General features: G+C 33.0%; 2 protein-coding genes across 4 annotated transcripts in view; one reads left to right on the top strand and one right to left on the bottom strand.

Annotated features, from left to right (window-relative positions):
- LOC119645231 (katanin p80 WD40 repeat-containing subunit B1) overlaps positions 1–16,322 on the bottom strand; it is a 23,532-nt gene extending 7,210 nt beyond the window's left edge. For both annotated transcript variants that reach the window (XM_038045340.1, XM_038045426.1), the window contains exons 1-3: positions 15,555–16,322; positions 14,461–14,588; positions 14,079–14,296 (exon numbers count right to left, since the gene is read on the bottom strand). In XM_038045340.1, coding sequence (XP_037901268.1) covers positions 14,079–14,296; positions 14,461–14,588; positions 15,555–15,588 — 380 coding nt within the window. In that variant the 5' untranslated portion in view covers positions 15,589–16,322. The remainder of the gene's footprint in view (positions 1–14,078; positions 14,297–14,460; positions 14,589–15,554) is intronic.
- Positions 148–2,880, top strand: LOC119645347 (peroxisomal multifunctional enzyme type 2). 2 transcript variants are annotated; one of them, XM_038023318.1, is made up of 3 exons: positions 148–302; positions 941–1,647; positions 1,713–2,880. In XM_038023318.1, the coding sequence occupies exons 2-3, from the start codon at positions 945–947 to the stop codon at positions 2,798–2,800; spliced, it is 1,791 nt and encodes a 596-aa protein (XP_037879246.1). In that variant the 5' UTR covers positions 148–302; positions 941–944; the 3' UTR covers positions 2,801–2,880. The 2 variants fall into 2 exon arrangements, with proteins under 2 accessions (XP_037879246.1, XP_037901480.1); XM_038045552.1 differs by having other exon boundaries at positions 148–372.
- Positions 16,323–16,335: the final 13 nt, after the last annotated feature.

The raw sequence follows: 16,335 nt of genomic DNA, 5'->3' as shown, positions 1-16,335 counted from the left end.
ATTTTAACAATTTAATAATATTAAACTGGCAGCACTGAAAAACGAGAGGAAAAACATTATGGCATTGCTATTTATGAGAAGTGAAAAGTTGGAAATCATATGTTGATTTAAACGAAACAATATGTCATTTATTTAATCACTAATAAAAGCATTGGTGCGCGAGAGAGTCGGCAAACAATTGAGACTTTGTTTTCTTTGCTTCTATAGTGCAGTTGTCCAGTTGCATTTTCATTATAACTCCAAACTTGTTGCTGTCGTCGTATAGTCATAAGAGACTTTGCGTTTAATCGATAAAAAGAAAAGTATATTTGATAAAATCAGGAATATATATACTTAAAATAATATATATATAAATTATTTTCTATTTTGCAGGTATGTACAAATATGTATACACATTATTTTCCATACCTATTATGATTCTCGTGTGGTATTAAGGAGCAATAGAAAATTTGTCATAAAATATCTTAACAGATTATCTATGTACATAGAATTAATTTGTAGGAAAATGAATTGCAAAAACTTCTTCTTGTCCAAAGTTCAAAGAGCAGGCCTAAAATTGAGTATTAATAGGCTGTGTTTATAAAAAATGGTCTGAGTTGAAATCGAACCGAATGCAACCACTTAGCGATGATGCGACTCATTTAATTCGATTGTTACAACTGATTTTGAGTATTGAAAAACTTTATCAAAGAGTTGATTTATTTATGATTTTTTTTTTTTGCAATTACCGTTGGAAAGTCGTTCTCCGACGAGTTTTAAAATTAGGCAAATTAATTTACATTTTTCTGGCTTCTTTTAATATTCATTGAGTTGTTATATATGAACTTTGTTCGATTTTATAAGCAAAATATTAATAATTAATGTTAAATAGACAAACAATGCAAACAGTTTTTATAACTCAACTGCAAATAACTTATTTCGCAACTTCCTCTTATTGAAGCAAAATGTCTAGCGAGGAAATACGCTATAATGGGCGAGTAGCTATAGTGACTGGCGCTGGTGCCGGTCTTGGACGTGAATACGCCTTGCTTTTAGCTGAACGGGGGGCTAAAGTTGTTGTCAACGACTTGGGTGGCACAAATACCGGTGAAGGTGCCTCCACACATGCAGCGAATTTGGTTGTGAACGAAATTAAATCAAAAGGCGGAATAGCTGTAGCCGATTATAATTCGGTGGTCGATGGGGCTAAGATTGTTGAAACGGCAATTAATAATTTCGGTCGCGTAGACATAGTTATTAACAATGCCGGCATTTTGCGCGATCGTAGTATTGCAAAAATCGCAGAACAGGATTGGGATTTGGTGCACGATGTCCATTTGAAAGGTAGCTTCAAAGTTACTCAAGCCGCTTGGCCTTACATGAAGAAGCAAAATTTTGGACGCATTATTATGACATCTTCTAATTCGGGCATGTATGGTAATTTCGGTCAAGCTAACTACTCGGCTGCAAAAATGGGTTTGATAGGTTTGGCTAATACGGTAGCCATCGAAGGGGAGAAATATAATATACACTGCAATGTTATTATACCAACAGCCGCTAGTCGTCTAACTCAAGGTATTTTGCCTGATATGCTCTTTGATGAATTAAAGCCTCAACTGATTGCACCAGTAGTGGCTTACTTGTGCCACGAATCGTGCGAAGATAATGGTAATGTTTCTGTTTTGTATTAAGACATCAATTAAAGTGATTTATATCTTTTTCATCTTTTCTAGGCTCTTACATTGAAAGTGCCGCCGGTTGGGCTGCTAAAATACATTCCGTACGAAGTAAAGGTTGCGTTTTACGTACTTCCATCGGACAAGATATTATAACACCAGAATATGTAAGGAGTGTTTGGTCTAAGGTTACCAATATGAAAGACGCCCAACACGTAAATACGATTGGCGAGGCCTCTGGCTATTTGCTTGAAGTTATGGAAAATCTAAAACAGCAAAAAATTGACGGCTTCGAAGATAACTTTAAATATAGTGCTAAAGATTTAATTTTATATGCTTTAGGTATTGGGGCAACAGTTAAAAATGCCAATGACCTGAAATTTTTATACGAAAATGATCCAGATTTTCACGCTATTCCGTCATTCTTCGTTTTGCCCGGCCTGCTTTTAAGTCTAACTACAAACTTAGTCGCTAGCGGCTTACCCGAAGGCAAAGCTGACCTTACCAATATACTGCACGGTGAACAATATTTGGAAATTTGCGATGACATCCCAACTAGCGGCAATTTAACCAGCACTGGCCAAGTTTTTGATATTATGGATAAAAGCAGTGGGGCAGTTGTTGTTACTAACACTAACTCATTTGATGAAAACGGTCGATTATTAGTAAAAAATCAAAGTTCCATTTTTGTAGTTGGAGCTGGAAAGTTTGGTGGTAAAAAGGATCCCATTCACGGTGTTATACCCATAGTCCCTGCACCAAAACGTTCGCCTGATGCCACTATACGATACAACACAAGTAGAGATCAAGCGGCTCTATATCGCTTATCAGGTGATTTAAATCCTTTGCATATCGATCCTAACTTTTCGATGATGGCAGGCTTCAAAACACCCATTTTGCATGGCCTATGCTCAATGGGCTTTTCGGTGCGTGCGGTTCTGGCTAAATATGCTAACAATGATCCATCTCTTTTCAAATGTGTTAAAGTACGTTTCGCTGCTCCCGTTATACCAGGGCAAACTTTACAAATTGACATGTGGAAGGAAAACAAACGTATACATTTCGTTACAAGTGTTGTAGAGACGGGCAAAAATGTCATTACCGGCGCCTATGTAGATCTCAAACAGGTTACAGCAAAATTGTAAATACGAATTTTTCAAATGTTTTTATATAATTGTACTTGATTGAAATGATTTAAGCGGTTTTTCTTTTTTTATGAATTGGTTTCACGACAATTTTATAAAACTACACAAATAGTAAAAAAAAAAAATGAAAATGAAAAAAAAACAATGAAATTATTATAATTTATGAACGCTTAAGTATGGACAATTTTGGAAAGTAGTGAAAGCCCTTAAATAACAAGTACTAGCAAAAAAAAAAAAAAAAAAAAAACGAAAAGAAGGAAGATATAAAAATATGAAGTATGAATAAGGCTTTCTTCACGTCCAGCCTTGACCAAATGTCTCTTTACGGTCTCGAGACGCTTTTCAAACATACGTGAAGACATGAAAAATTCTTAAGAGTGCGGTGTGCCAAAAAAGGAACATAAACATCACATAAACACACCACACCACATAAACACACGCTACAATACGAAAATGTAATTAATCATAGTGTTAAACGTTTAATTTTTGCTTTTACTATGAATAAATGAAAAAGCATTTGAAAAAGCAAAACTTGAACGCAGCAGCAACAACTATACATTTTAATGGATGACAATAACAATTTTATAGTCCCGAGAATAGCTATTAATAGTGTTTTTTTTTTTTAACGACTTAATAGGCAACATGGAGAAGGTATTAAAGAAAAGGTCGACTATAGTTTTAATGATGAGAATTAAGACATTCACGGATGAATCAAAATGACCAAATAAATTTTATTCGATTTAAAGTGAATTTTGCGATAATCACATCTAACTCTATTTTTCATTTATAAGAAACTTAATACTCTCATGAGACCAACGTGTTATGCTGTATTCACTCAAGCATCGTTTTTTATTACATAACATATCCGACCGCTAAGGTAATATTTTTTGCTCAAATAAAAAAGCGTACAATGCTTTTTTTTATATCTTTCTGGAATTTGCCCCTTATTCACAGAGCGAAAAACACTTTAGCAATCTTTGTAAATTATTCAAATTTGTTTAATTAAAATAAAACAATCGATCGTGGCAACTTGTTACACGCTAGTGCTAACATATAGACCTTAGAATTTGATATAGTGTCTCTTTGCCGGTAAGCTATAGGGCTGAAAATAATTATGCAGCCTGTAGTGTGGATGATGATGATGATCTTTAGAGATTAGGGTTATTATATATGTTATTACTTATGCATATATTTGATTTTTAATTGGTTGATATATGGTGTATTGGATAGTCGTCTGGTATGAAAAGTTGAAACATACTAATAGGTCAAAAAACAAATGTCGGAATGTTGATAAACAGCTTCAAGTAAGTAAACACAAGCGGTTGCTCATACAGATATTTTTCAAAATAAAGCGTTAACAGTGGGTGTGTGGCACGACACTTGAGTTTGGAACCGCAAATCTTTCTTACGCGAGTTTTGTTGTATGGACTAAAATTCGTTTGTGTTGAAAACTTACGGTATCATGACTTTTACCTTAACACATCAATTTTTTGCCCTAATTGAATCAACTATTGCTGATTGCAGTCCGACGCTCTCCCCCAAATGGGCCCGCCATGAACAATCACCTTTGTAGTCGATATTAGCGACAGGTTCTTCTACTATTTATCATGGTTAATTGAGCTTTGGATATTGTAACTCTATTCACTACTCATTTTCGATAAAGACTGGGCAGCTCCTTGCTTCCCATATTAAGCAGAAAAAATAAATTTCAAAAGTAAATTGCAAGTGACTCCTATTCGACACAAGAAAATTACGTGATGCTGATACCAAGTCGCTAATACTTCTAATAATCAAGTTTGTGTTGTTATCAAGTGACTAAACTTACGATATTACATTTAACATCTGGCAATTCCAACAAAACGTTCCAGTGGGGCCATCTTTTGTTAAACGATAGAAAAACTTATTTGTACTTCTATTAAACTAATTGCATATCTATTTCATATTCTTATGATCGGCAGCAAGAAGGCGATGGAATGATGAGGCGATTTTGCAATGCCGGTTTGTCTGCCCATTCGTTTATAATATTGGAACTACCAAGTGTAAAAAATCGAAACCGATATGTGTAAATTAACTCTTATTATGGGTATGATCTCGCGACACTAGAAGAAAAGACTGCAACTTACAAGTCATACCAACAACAGATCAAGCTATAATTTTGTAGAAACATTAGACAAGGCTTTGTAAAAAGCGAACGTGTATCTAGAATCAGTTACGTTCAGTTACCTGTCACGCCTGTAATTATCTCTGCATTTTTCTTAGATATTTAGTTAAGGCGATAAACATTCGAAAATTTGTGTGCCAAGCTGAATGTAATTTTCCCACTTGTTATCTACTCGTTTAATTTTTTATCTTTATTTCGACTACCTAACCTTTATATGTTGCAAGGTGTAAATAAAGAAAAAAATAATAAAAACAAAAAAAAAAAAACTACCAGATAGAAAGGAAGAAACTGAACAAATTTCAAAACTATTTCTTAAAAAAAAAAAAAAAAAAAAAACTAGTTTCCAAAGTTTATTAGAATGAGAACTCATAGCGTAGTTAACCTGGTTCGAAATTCGACCGCTAAAAACAAAGATATTTAGTCTCAAATAAATTGAAAACTTGCTTTAGGTAAACAAATTACTTATTGTTAATGTGAAATATTTAATGAGCGACGCATTAATGTTAAAGAAAATAAAAACAAAAAAAAACTAATTAAAAATAATTTATAGTTAAGTGTTTAACACAGCAAACACGATTACAAATGATTGCAAGTAATTAACTTTAGAGGAGAATTCACCACTCACATCGAAATTATATAAAAGCGACAAAAAAAAAAGATTATGCAAAACTTCAAACATCACCGACGGGCAGCTGATGATGCGTATATTATCATATGACCATAATCTACGTTACAGTGGAATAGTCATAGCAGGGTTCAAAACTTTCAATAAAGGGAAAAATGCTATTTGCGCTAAAGCGAATTTAGAAAAGCTACTAATCTGACACACTTTCACTTCATGAGCCGGCACAAACTATTTTTCGACTACGAACAATGCTGTCCGGGGGCTTTCTAAAGCTTTATGCACCGCTCAATAACTTTGCTTTGCTTGCCAATTGGCAGAAAGACTGACTTGGAAATGATGTCTATTTGGGCTTGTCAATGTCGTTACTTAGCGAGTTCCAAGTATTAAGAATCTTTATTATTAAGCTTGAGAACTTCGTCTTCACATAAATGTAAGCAAAATGTTAAAGGCACTTATACATGTTTTACTGTAGCAGTTCTATGCACACACATATGCACAAATGAGTTTATAAAGTGTGTAATTAGATATGATATGAAGTCTTAGCAGTAAGCAAACTATAAAATCTTAAGATAACATTAAGAGAAACAAGATCCCTGAGCGCCTTCTCTCTCTCTCTCTTCTTATAGAAAGAGAAAAAACAAAGAAATAAATAAAGTAAACAAAACTGTTGACTAAACACAATAAACTGAAAACAAAAAAAACCAAAAAAAATTATATACGGTCATGGTCGAATCTTTTATACCCATACACTGTTATCCTAGGAAGAGGCTAAAAAAAGGAAAAGAACTGCACTTTCGTACTTCATGCCATTGAATGCGAAAACGTTCATAGTCTTTATAATGTTTATCGCCTAGGCATGTGAGTCTTATAGACGTGTCCTTCGACCGATTTGGACGATTTGCACTGCTAACTTGTTTAATTTAATTTTTGCAGTCATGAAAATGTTCACAACAGACAACGAACACAAGAACGAACACGACGGACATTTTTAAATCGCTTTGATAATGATCAAGAATATAAACATACTTTGTGGGGTCAATGAAGCTTCCGTTCTGGGCGTTGCAAATGTTTTGACAAAATGAATATATCCTTCACCGTTCGGTGATGGGTATAAAGAAGTTGAAAATAAAAAAAAAATAAATAAAAAAAACAATCAGGCAATACGTTAATTCCACAAGATTTGCGGTTGCGCTGCTGTGGTTAATGGTGATGCGTAGGTTGCATCAGTTTTTTTTTTTTGGTTGCTATTGTTGTTGTTGTTGTTGTGGCTGCTGCTTTTTGATACAATGATCGACGAATGAATTGTGAATGTTAAGCAGTTTTTTGTAAGTCTGAATTTCAAATTCTAAACATGAAGTTGTGCTATGTTAGGTATATAGCGTAAACTTTTACACAGGTACACAATTGCTGTAATCGCCGCTGGCGGCAGTGTTAGTTATGGTGCTAGATAATTGGTATGCAATCAATGAATGCGTTTGTTTTTCTCATTTTCATTCTCATTCGCCCGCTTCCTCCCTGACCACTCTATCAGTCTGTCTCTCTCACTCATTCTGTCTTTCTCTATCTATTGATCTTTCTCTTTCCAGCTTTTTGCATTATATACATGATGCACGGATTAAAATTGAAGAACCGATTTAACAATTATAGTTTCAGTTATGGTTAAAATTACATATACAGACAACATAAGGTTGGAATGTTGGTTATTGAACTCTGAAATGAAAACAACAATAAAAAAAAAATAATGCCCACATAATCATTAAATAATTAAATTAAGCAAGTTTCATAAAGAATTACAAGCGTCCAGGTGTAGAGATAAAAAATCTTTATTTTTTTTTTTTTTTTTTATAAGACAAACGACCGGATATGAAAGCGTAGCATATGCTAAGCAATGTAATTGCAAAGGAAGTAATTTATAAGCAATTTATAGTGTATAGGTATTGCTCCTTGCTTTTTAAAATTATTCCAAATAATTAACGCAATTATATACATTTTTATGACGAATTTTGGCCATCCATTAGATATATGGAAATATCAAAGTTTTCCGCCGCAACTCTTACGTTCGTTTAAGTAAAAATTAGGGCTGAATATGTAAAATTATTGTCGAATATCAATTAAAAAAAAAAAATGTCAATCAATAATAGATAAAGATAACTAAGAACACTATAGTGGCACACGGCCCATCATTAAATACTCGATATCATCTCGTCTAATACAGTTACTAACATATATAAAGACTTTCAAATGAGGCTTAAGATGCGGGGTGCTCGAATTAATGGTCCTATCCGACCCATTTTCAATAACGTTCGTCCTTGTCACTGCACCAAATTTCATCAGAATATCTCAAAAATTGCAATGTGTTGGTTGAACAAAAATTTACATACATCACAGACATCAGACGAACGGACAGGTTTAGATCGATTCAGAAAATGATTCTTAATCACTATCATCGGTATAATACAGAGAGGTTTATCTTAAGTCCTTCTGACTGTTAGCATGCATACGACCGCGCACAAGCTTAATATATCCTGCGCCGTACGAGTTTTAGGGTATAGGAATTGTGCGAACCGATCGTTGCAATCATATGTCCCATAGGGTGAATACAAAAAAAAAAAAGAAACACGAAACACAGACGGACAGACAAGGTTAGATCGATACAGATCGAAAAATTTGATTCTGAATCACTCGGTATAATAAAATGTGGGTCAGTCTCAAATCCTTCAAGGTGTTCATACACATACGTTCGCCCAAGGTGTCAATACACTCACAATTTTGGTCGTCTAACAACTTTTTTAAGAAAAAAAATTTCCTCACTATCGTGAGTTTTACAAATGGAATAATGAATTTAATATGCCTGCATTTTTTGTTAACCTGTGTAAAAGCATTATTGAAGAGCGAAGCGTATAGTGTTTATTGATTCTAAACATAATTCTTGTGAAATGCGTTAGAAAAAGATTTATTTGCACATTTTATAAACAATAAAATTCCATTATTTATATATTTAAGCACTTAGGTGGCTTCAAGGTTGCAAACGGTTTAATAAAAATTTTTAAAAGACAATAACAAAAAAAATGTCGCAAAAAAAATTATTTAATACGTTTAAATTTTGAAATAAAATTTTATTTTAGTGAAAATTACAAAAATATAAAGACAACATATATAATATAAAATAATATTAATGTTAAACTCCTACGCCTGTTAACGTAATATATGGAGATTTTTACCGAACCGCATCACGTTATGAAAATATTAAAAATATTTTCTTTTGATGGCTTCAGTGTGCAACCTTATAAAGTTATACACATGAATAACCAAAATAAGAAAAGCATTCATCGGCACAACGAAAATGAGAAAAAAGTTAAAATGCGTTAACGTGTGTGAAACGACATCAGCATATGCATATGTAGGTACACATCGGTTAAACGCCTATATATGTATATGTATAGCAGAGATCTTGAATCATGGTTTCAAAGCACCTTCTATTATAACATCTTTTACAGACACATATGCTCGTAATAATTTTTTTTTTTGTTTTTTTTTTTTATCATCATCCTACAGGGCTTAAGCGCAATCTAGCTTTTTATCTATTAATCACATATGTAAGCAATAGAAAATTTATTGAGGAAACAGAACGAAATATTCATTACTCGTTGTTTTCTTTCTTCTACATGTCTTTTTGTAACGATTAGAAAGAGAAATAGTCATGGGAAAGTACTTAAAAAAAAATGCAAATGTTTCTTCCGTTTTCCTGTCAGCCTGAATGGTACAACTTTTTATAGGCACTTTCAGAAGATTGTTTTTCGGTCGGTTAATCTTAATCTTTGTTTTAGGGCCTTCATTCTCTAGAACAGGGATGGGCAATCGCCAACCCGCGGACAACGTTTAAAATTGCAAATGATTTAATTTGCTCGTACATGGCAATGCTGCAAATCGATTGTGTCTGCTCTTATCAATTTACTCAGCTGTGCAGCTATCAAATTTAAAATGTGTTTAAGTGTTTTTTCTTTTTTCTTTTTAATGTTAATTAAGCCATCAATCCGACCGATTTAAAAAGAAAGAAAATTAAAGCAAGATGCCACAGTTTTAATAATCGGTGGATCTTGATATAATTATTTACAAATACGCAGGAGAAAGCTTTAAACAGATGAAAATTTACAAGCTTTTCTTTGAGTAGCACTCTAATTATATGATGTGATAACGAATCAGGAACAGTGCAAATTTAACCCATCGCATTCAAGTTTGCGTAACGTGTTTACTGTATTCATTTTGTTAAAGAAAATATATTTATTACAAATAATAATACAATATTTTAATTTTTATCTTTTTGGTAATCCATTCAATCTGTTCTGGCCCCCGGAGATTACTTTAATTAAGATCTCGTCTAGAAATTTATCAGAAAATATTGCGATTTCCCAAAGAAACCCGAATCGATTTAGAACGACATTTTTGCGAAGAGCAAATTGATAGAATATATGAGATTAACATTCCGATCTATTTGTTTGCATAAATATCGGTAACTTGAAACCTTTTTTTACCCTCCAATAACGACCAAGTTTCACGACTACATGAATCCTTTTTAAATATTTCCCGCGATTTAGCAAATCACACGTAAAGAAAGAAAAAGAGAACTTGATAAAGAAATCAACTAAACTAAAATAACCCAATGCTAAGACTCAAAGCAAATTATAAACGGTCTTCAATATTGAAATCCATCAATACTCTGAAATGAATTATTGTTGGCATCAATGCAGAGTTAATAACTACATACGCAATTCCTGGTGCCTTTTTTTACGCAATGCTCTCATTCTACAAATCTAAAAATTTTCTTCTTTTTATTACAATTAAATGCTCGTTGAACGATGGCGTACTTGTATATAAGCACGTACGCCATATATATTAGCTTACAACTGAGAAATAAACTTCTTACGCTTATACGCAAGACATTGTATCTGTTCTTGTTGCCATTTTTCGCTAAGAAAGGATTTGTAAAAATCTAAAGAAGGCAAGTGGAACGAAAAATAAAATAGAAAAGATTCCAAGCTGAATATCAATCAATTTCTTGATCTTAAGCGATTATTGTCAAGCAAATTTTTACTTTCTTATCAAAAATCAGGGAGTAGAGCATTGTAAGCAGAGAATATATCGTAAAAGTAAGTCAAGATAGATGAGCATCCATGGCACAACTAAATAAGCCACAGGCTGATATTGCATACATCCTCAAAACCTTCCGTAATAAACCAGACTCAAGCCTTGATAACGATGAAAATTCGGATACCTCCCTGTCTTTCTTCAGTAAAAGTAGCCCGAGAAGTGATCTTAAACTTTGACTGGAAAATACTCCCGGTTTCTCAAATTATTCGTCCGACTTGTTTCCTTCTAATGAGCACCGTTTCAAGTCGATGCAATCATATTTAGGAAATCAGCAGCTCACTAAAATTAAAAATATACGAAAATGGCTCCGTGATTATTTCACCTCGGAACAACGAGTAAAACGATAAAAAGCAAAAGATCATAGCTAACGCTAACGGTCGGGCATATTTCGATTATCAACAACATAACATTTGTAAAAAACATATTTCAAATGAGGTTGAATTTTATCAAAAAAGGGACACACAATAATAAACTAATTTTTACTAAATTTGAGCGAACTTATTTATCTGACTTATCTGACTGACTGAACGTTAAAGTCAAGTTTAATATTTTAGAAAAAGTTTCGAGAACGCGGTCAGGTTTTCAACGAAGTAGAAAGCACAAGCAGAATATTTACAAATTGTCTCCTCTTTATAAGACGATGTAGGATGTTTCAACAAAATTAATTAGAGGGTTATTATTATTATTTTAGGCAGAGAATAAATTCTAAGTGTAAAGCACTTTATCAAAACGCTACGCATTTGAGATTTGATGAATACACGACCATTGAGTTGGTCGTGGTCGAGACTAGCCTACCCGGCCACTCAGACGGACCTGATTAGAGGTTAAATTGTAATCAGCTTGCTCTTATTGACTTTAACATGTGTCTTTGCCGTCTTTTTAAACACATACATAATACATAGTATTCGGTTATGTTAAAAATTCTGTTTTTCGAAAAATAAACCATCATCTCATGTCACCGATATGCATATGTTTTCTCTTAAAACCTCGCTCAGCGTCGCACAAACTCTTCTCCTCATACCTCGTATTTTTTAAAGGCAGTGTTTGCCTTTCAAGTTCGATTAGCACATAATTCAATTACACGCATTGGGCTCCAACATATTTCATAGAATCAAATAAATATAAAAATAAGAATTATTTAAATTATCTCCGAATTGCGATTACTTTTTGCTCGAATTTAAGATTTAAGACCAGATGGCGAAAAATGTAAACAGCAAAAAAAAAAACGCAAAAAAAAAAGAAAAACATTAAGAAAGTCTGGTATTATATGTAACCAAAATGATTTTAAACTTTTGAAATATGTGAAATTCATTTTTCTTTTAAACAACAATAAGAGATGTGCTCGCTCTGTATATATGCATACATATGCATGCACGCATTTAAACCTTCCTTTGTTGGCGCAGACAGAGCGCTTATTATTGTTGTTACGATTGCTGTCATGTTGAATAATAACTAAATAGGAAAACCGCATACACTTTGAACCGAATCTTGAGTACCCACCATCTACGGCAAAGACATATAGATCGATCCCTTAGTTAGCGTTTTATATATTTAAAAGTGATATGGTATGGCATCGTTTCGTACCATTTATTACCTTATGTAAGTTGTTTGGAAATACATATATATATATCTATATTTTTTTGTATTTACCAAAACATTTATTATTTAATTAGGTCAGTTTAAGTCCTTCTTCTAAACGGCTTGGGCGAAATAACAAATTCGATCTGTAAATTTGAAGTAAGAATGTGCGATACATATATGTGCTCGTGCGAGAAGACATGAGTGCACATCCCGATCGATTGTGCATTGTGTACGTGTTACACAATCTTAAACTGATTAAATGAATGTGGCATTGTTTTTGAAATTAATATTACAATTATAGTGGACGTGGCTAAGGAGGACGCAAATAGTTACCAGATTTCATTCGCATTTTCATAACCATGGATAGCATAAATTGAATACATTGCTACCCTCTACAAGAATGGAAAGAGATATGCCTGAATTCGTTTAAAATCTCGGACTGAAGGTGAGAAGAAATGCGTAAAACTACTGAGCAATTCTGTAACTTACGCTGATAAAACAAATAGAAACGTGATCGAGCGCGGTTCCTTTTTTCGTATACCACTTAGCCTAATACATTCAAAAAATTATTCATTACTGCCTTCTAAAGGCTTACTTCTTACAAGCATTCCGCGGCGGGATGGCGGAGTATGTAAAACTCGGAACTAGCAAGTCAATGTTCTCAAGTGCAGTAGAGTTTATTTTGGTGTGCCACTATAGTGAGGGCTCAGCCGATAAAGGCATAATACTTCTCGATTGGGCACACACGCACTAGCCCGCGTCCACCATTTCCATATTCCTTCGTTCTTTTTCTTAAATAGTTGTCATAAGGAATCACCCCGTGTAATTAGTCACACTTATTTAAAAAACAAAAACAAAACAAAAAAAAAGATTAAAAAGAAATATTGAGATTGTTGTTCACAAAACTGACCTATGGTGTCCACATTTGCCACATAATACTATATGGACGGTTAGATTAAATCAATTCAAAAAATGATTCTAAACCAAACGGTATAATAGAAGTTGCAGTCAATCTCAATCCCTCTATATAGAATAGAAGGCATGGCTAAATGGTTCCATTCATAATTTCATATTCATTAAGCATATATGCATATGCACAAGGTAGGTTGAAATATCGTATCAAGTGCTGCCTATTATTAACTGTTACAAACGGATTAGCAAAATTATTGTATCTTGATCCTCCTCCATTGGCGAATATAAAATAAGCGAAGATAATTATAATATACATAAGCGTAGCAATACTAAGGAAAGAATACTCGAACATACAACAATACAATTTAAAGTGATTTTTTTCAATAGCGTTTAACTGGTGGCAAAATATGTGATGAATAGCTTGCAATATTAACACCGCTCGTAGACTAAATTGACTTGAGCAGTTACTATATAACGTATATAACTAAATGTATTCAACTGCTTAGCTGGCTGGGTAGGTGGGTGTAGACAGATGCAAAACAAAAAAAAAAAACAATTCCTAACACTTACATTAAACATGGCTGTTATGCTGTTTTATCCATGTTTTGTTATAGCAATAATAACCATAAATATTGCTTTAATTGCATTATAACAAACTCAACCTACTACCGATGTATATAAAAAATAGAAAGAAAAATCTTTCAATACAACAAGTGTATCTCAAATGTACATATGTTAATTTTCTGAAGTATTTATGCAACAATTTAATAATTTAATATAGCGTATAATCTTGTATGATGAAAAGATGAAAATATGATTAACTGAAGATAGACGATAAATAATACACTTACCTGACTGTGGTATCATTGCTACCAGAAACCACATATTCACCGGACGGATTAAAATCTAATGTGCGAACACTTTTCATGTGTCCATTTAAGGTAGAGCAAATTGTTTGAGCGTTTAAATCCCATCTCCTTATAATACCAATATCGTCGGCTGAGTAAACAAAATCATCATTGTAAGCAAAACGTACGCAATCTATGGGCCGATTATGTCCAGTTAGCGACTGCAAAATGATTATTATAAAGAATATTTGAATGAAAAGCCTGGGCTGAAGTTTATCTATCAAACGTGTATTTATGTAAATATGTATGCGTCTATGTTACGTATATACAAGATCTATACATATATATGTATAGATAGTTATATATATTTATACGTATTACTTACCATAAAGCATTCTGTTTGGCCAATGGCCCAGAGGTTGACATTGCGGTCCTGACCTCCGGTTACTAAGACACGACCGGTTTCACCGACATCCAAACAATTAACATTACCATTATGAGCCTTTATTTCATCTAAAAATTAAAAAAATTCTAAATCACATAAGCTAATCTTTAAAACAGCAGATATAAGTATTTAAGAGAAACAGAAGAAAAAAAAAAAAAAAAGAAAGTATCATTGAAGCTCTCTCACCAAAGATTTTCCATACAACCGACCCACACGCTTCGCAAAGCTTGACATATCAGGTGTGTCGAATCGCAAAACAAAAAACCGGCTATCCTTGCTTTTTTCACATGTGTTTCAATACAAAGGGGTTGAAAAAAGAAAAACAAAAAAAACAAAAAAAAAAAAAAAAGACGAGTCGTTGACCACGCAAATAAGGTGCTTTATTAAATTTCCTTTTTTACTGTTTGCGGGCTAGACAACAAACCGAAAACCACTGGAGGGGGAGCTTACATGGGATAAAAACAGAAAAGAGAAAATTTCTCACACCTATACTGAGTTAAGTGTATATACATATATATATATATATATATATATATATATATATATATACAAATGCAAAAGCAAACAACCTGATACCAAATGAAGAGCAACATAACAAAGATAATGGGGCCAAATAACACGGCTACAGAAATGCATTAAAGATTTGCATAACCTTGCAGTTGGTCGTATTATGTTGATATTTTTGTTCATTTAAATATATCTCCATACAACTAGTTTCAGCTTTAATAGGCAAAGTGATATATGTAGCGCGATAAATCATTGTGCAGATCTCTGAAACCAAAAGTGGCAAAAACATGCAATGTCAACTGCAACTGTAAATATCCGGCAATGCATGTTTGTGTAGTCGACCATATACGGTCCTGGGCTGGGATTTTATCGTGCAGCGTATATATATACATATATATATATATATATATATATATATATATATATATATGTGTGTGTGTATGTATGTATGGATGTATATATATATATACACACATAAGTGTTCAATAAATATATCTCTATAAACTGACATATATGCACATACTTACATATTCTTTCTGTTAATTTACGCGCTAATGCCATTACTTTATAGCCACTTTAACGCCGTAATTTTTATATATCGATGAGAGCAATTGATTTTGATTTGTGATGTCGCTTAATTATTATTATTATTATTATTATTGTCTTGCCACTATAAACGACAATTTACTCACTGATTAACTTCTTTGTTTTAACGAAATTTCCGTTTATATATTTGTATTTGCAAAGAGCAAAAATTAGCTCAGAATTATGTTATTTTCTGTTCATTTGCCGCAAACCGTTAAAATTGGATTTCTTGCTATACTTTGTTGTTGAAGCTTTTTTTTACTTTTTTTTATTTTATTAGTAACAGTAAACTGGCCCCACTAATGAATTTTCTATTTTCAAATTACACGAGTCGACTAACTACGAGACAACTACGTACGACACAATGACGATTTTCACAACCACACTCACTTTGCATATTTGCACCGCATGTACGCATAATTCTTTTTTTTTCTTCAAGTCTTTACAAAACATAACAATTTAGAACAACGCGTTGACAGTCTTTTTTCTTTCAAATCAATTTTTTTTGCACGATTATAAATATAACTAAAGCAAAAATTCTTTCCATTTATTTCGCTGCTGTCACCAACAAACAGCACTAAAATAATAAAAACAACAAAATCCTTTCTCCGTTTTCTTTTGTTGAAATTTAGAAAATAAGCAGCTGTCAAAATAATTAACAGTCTTGCCAACTCGTACGACATAAGGCTGTTTAATATTGGTTCATTAAATGTTATAAATGGG

Source organism: Glossina fuscipes, unplaced genomic scaffold, assembly GCF_014805625.2.
Source record: "Glossina fuscipes isolate IAEA_lab_2018 unplaced genomic scaffold, Yale_Gfus_2 0, whole genome shotgun sequence".
Lineage (NCBI taxonomy): Eukaryota > Metazoa > Arthropoda > Insecta > Diptera > Glossinidae > Glossina > Glossina fuscipes.
The sequence above is the reverse complement of the archived record's forward strand: the minus strand, read 5'-3'. Positions and strand labels throughout refer to the sequence as shown.

What these genes read in the sequence shown, in the direction of transcription:
- LOC119645347 (XM_038023318.1), top strand. Translation starts at nt 945, where the DNA reads ATGTCTAGCGAGGAAATACGCTATAATGGGCGAGTAGCTATAGTGACT. An exon ending in CGAATCGTGCGAAGATAATG is followed by an intron (nt 1,648 to 1,712) that starts GTAATGTTTCTG and finishes CATCTTTTCTAG; the next exon opens with GCTCTTACATTGAAAGTGCC.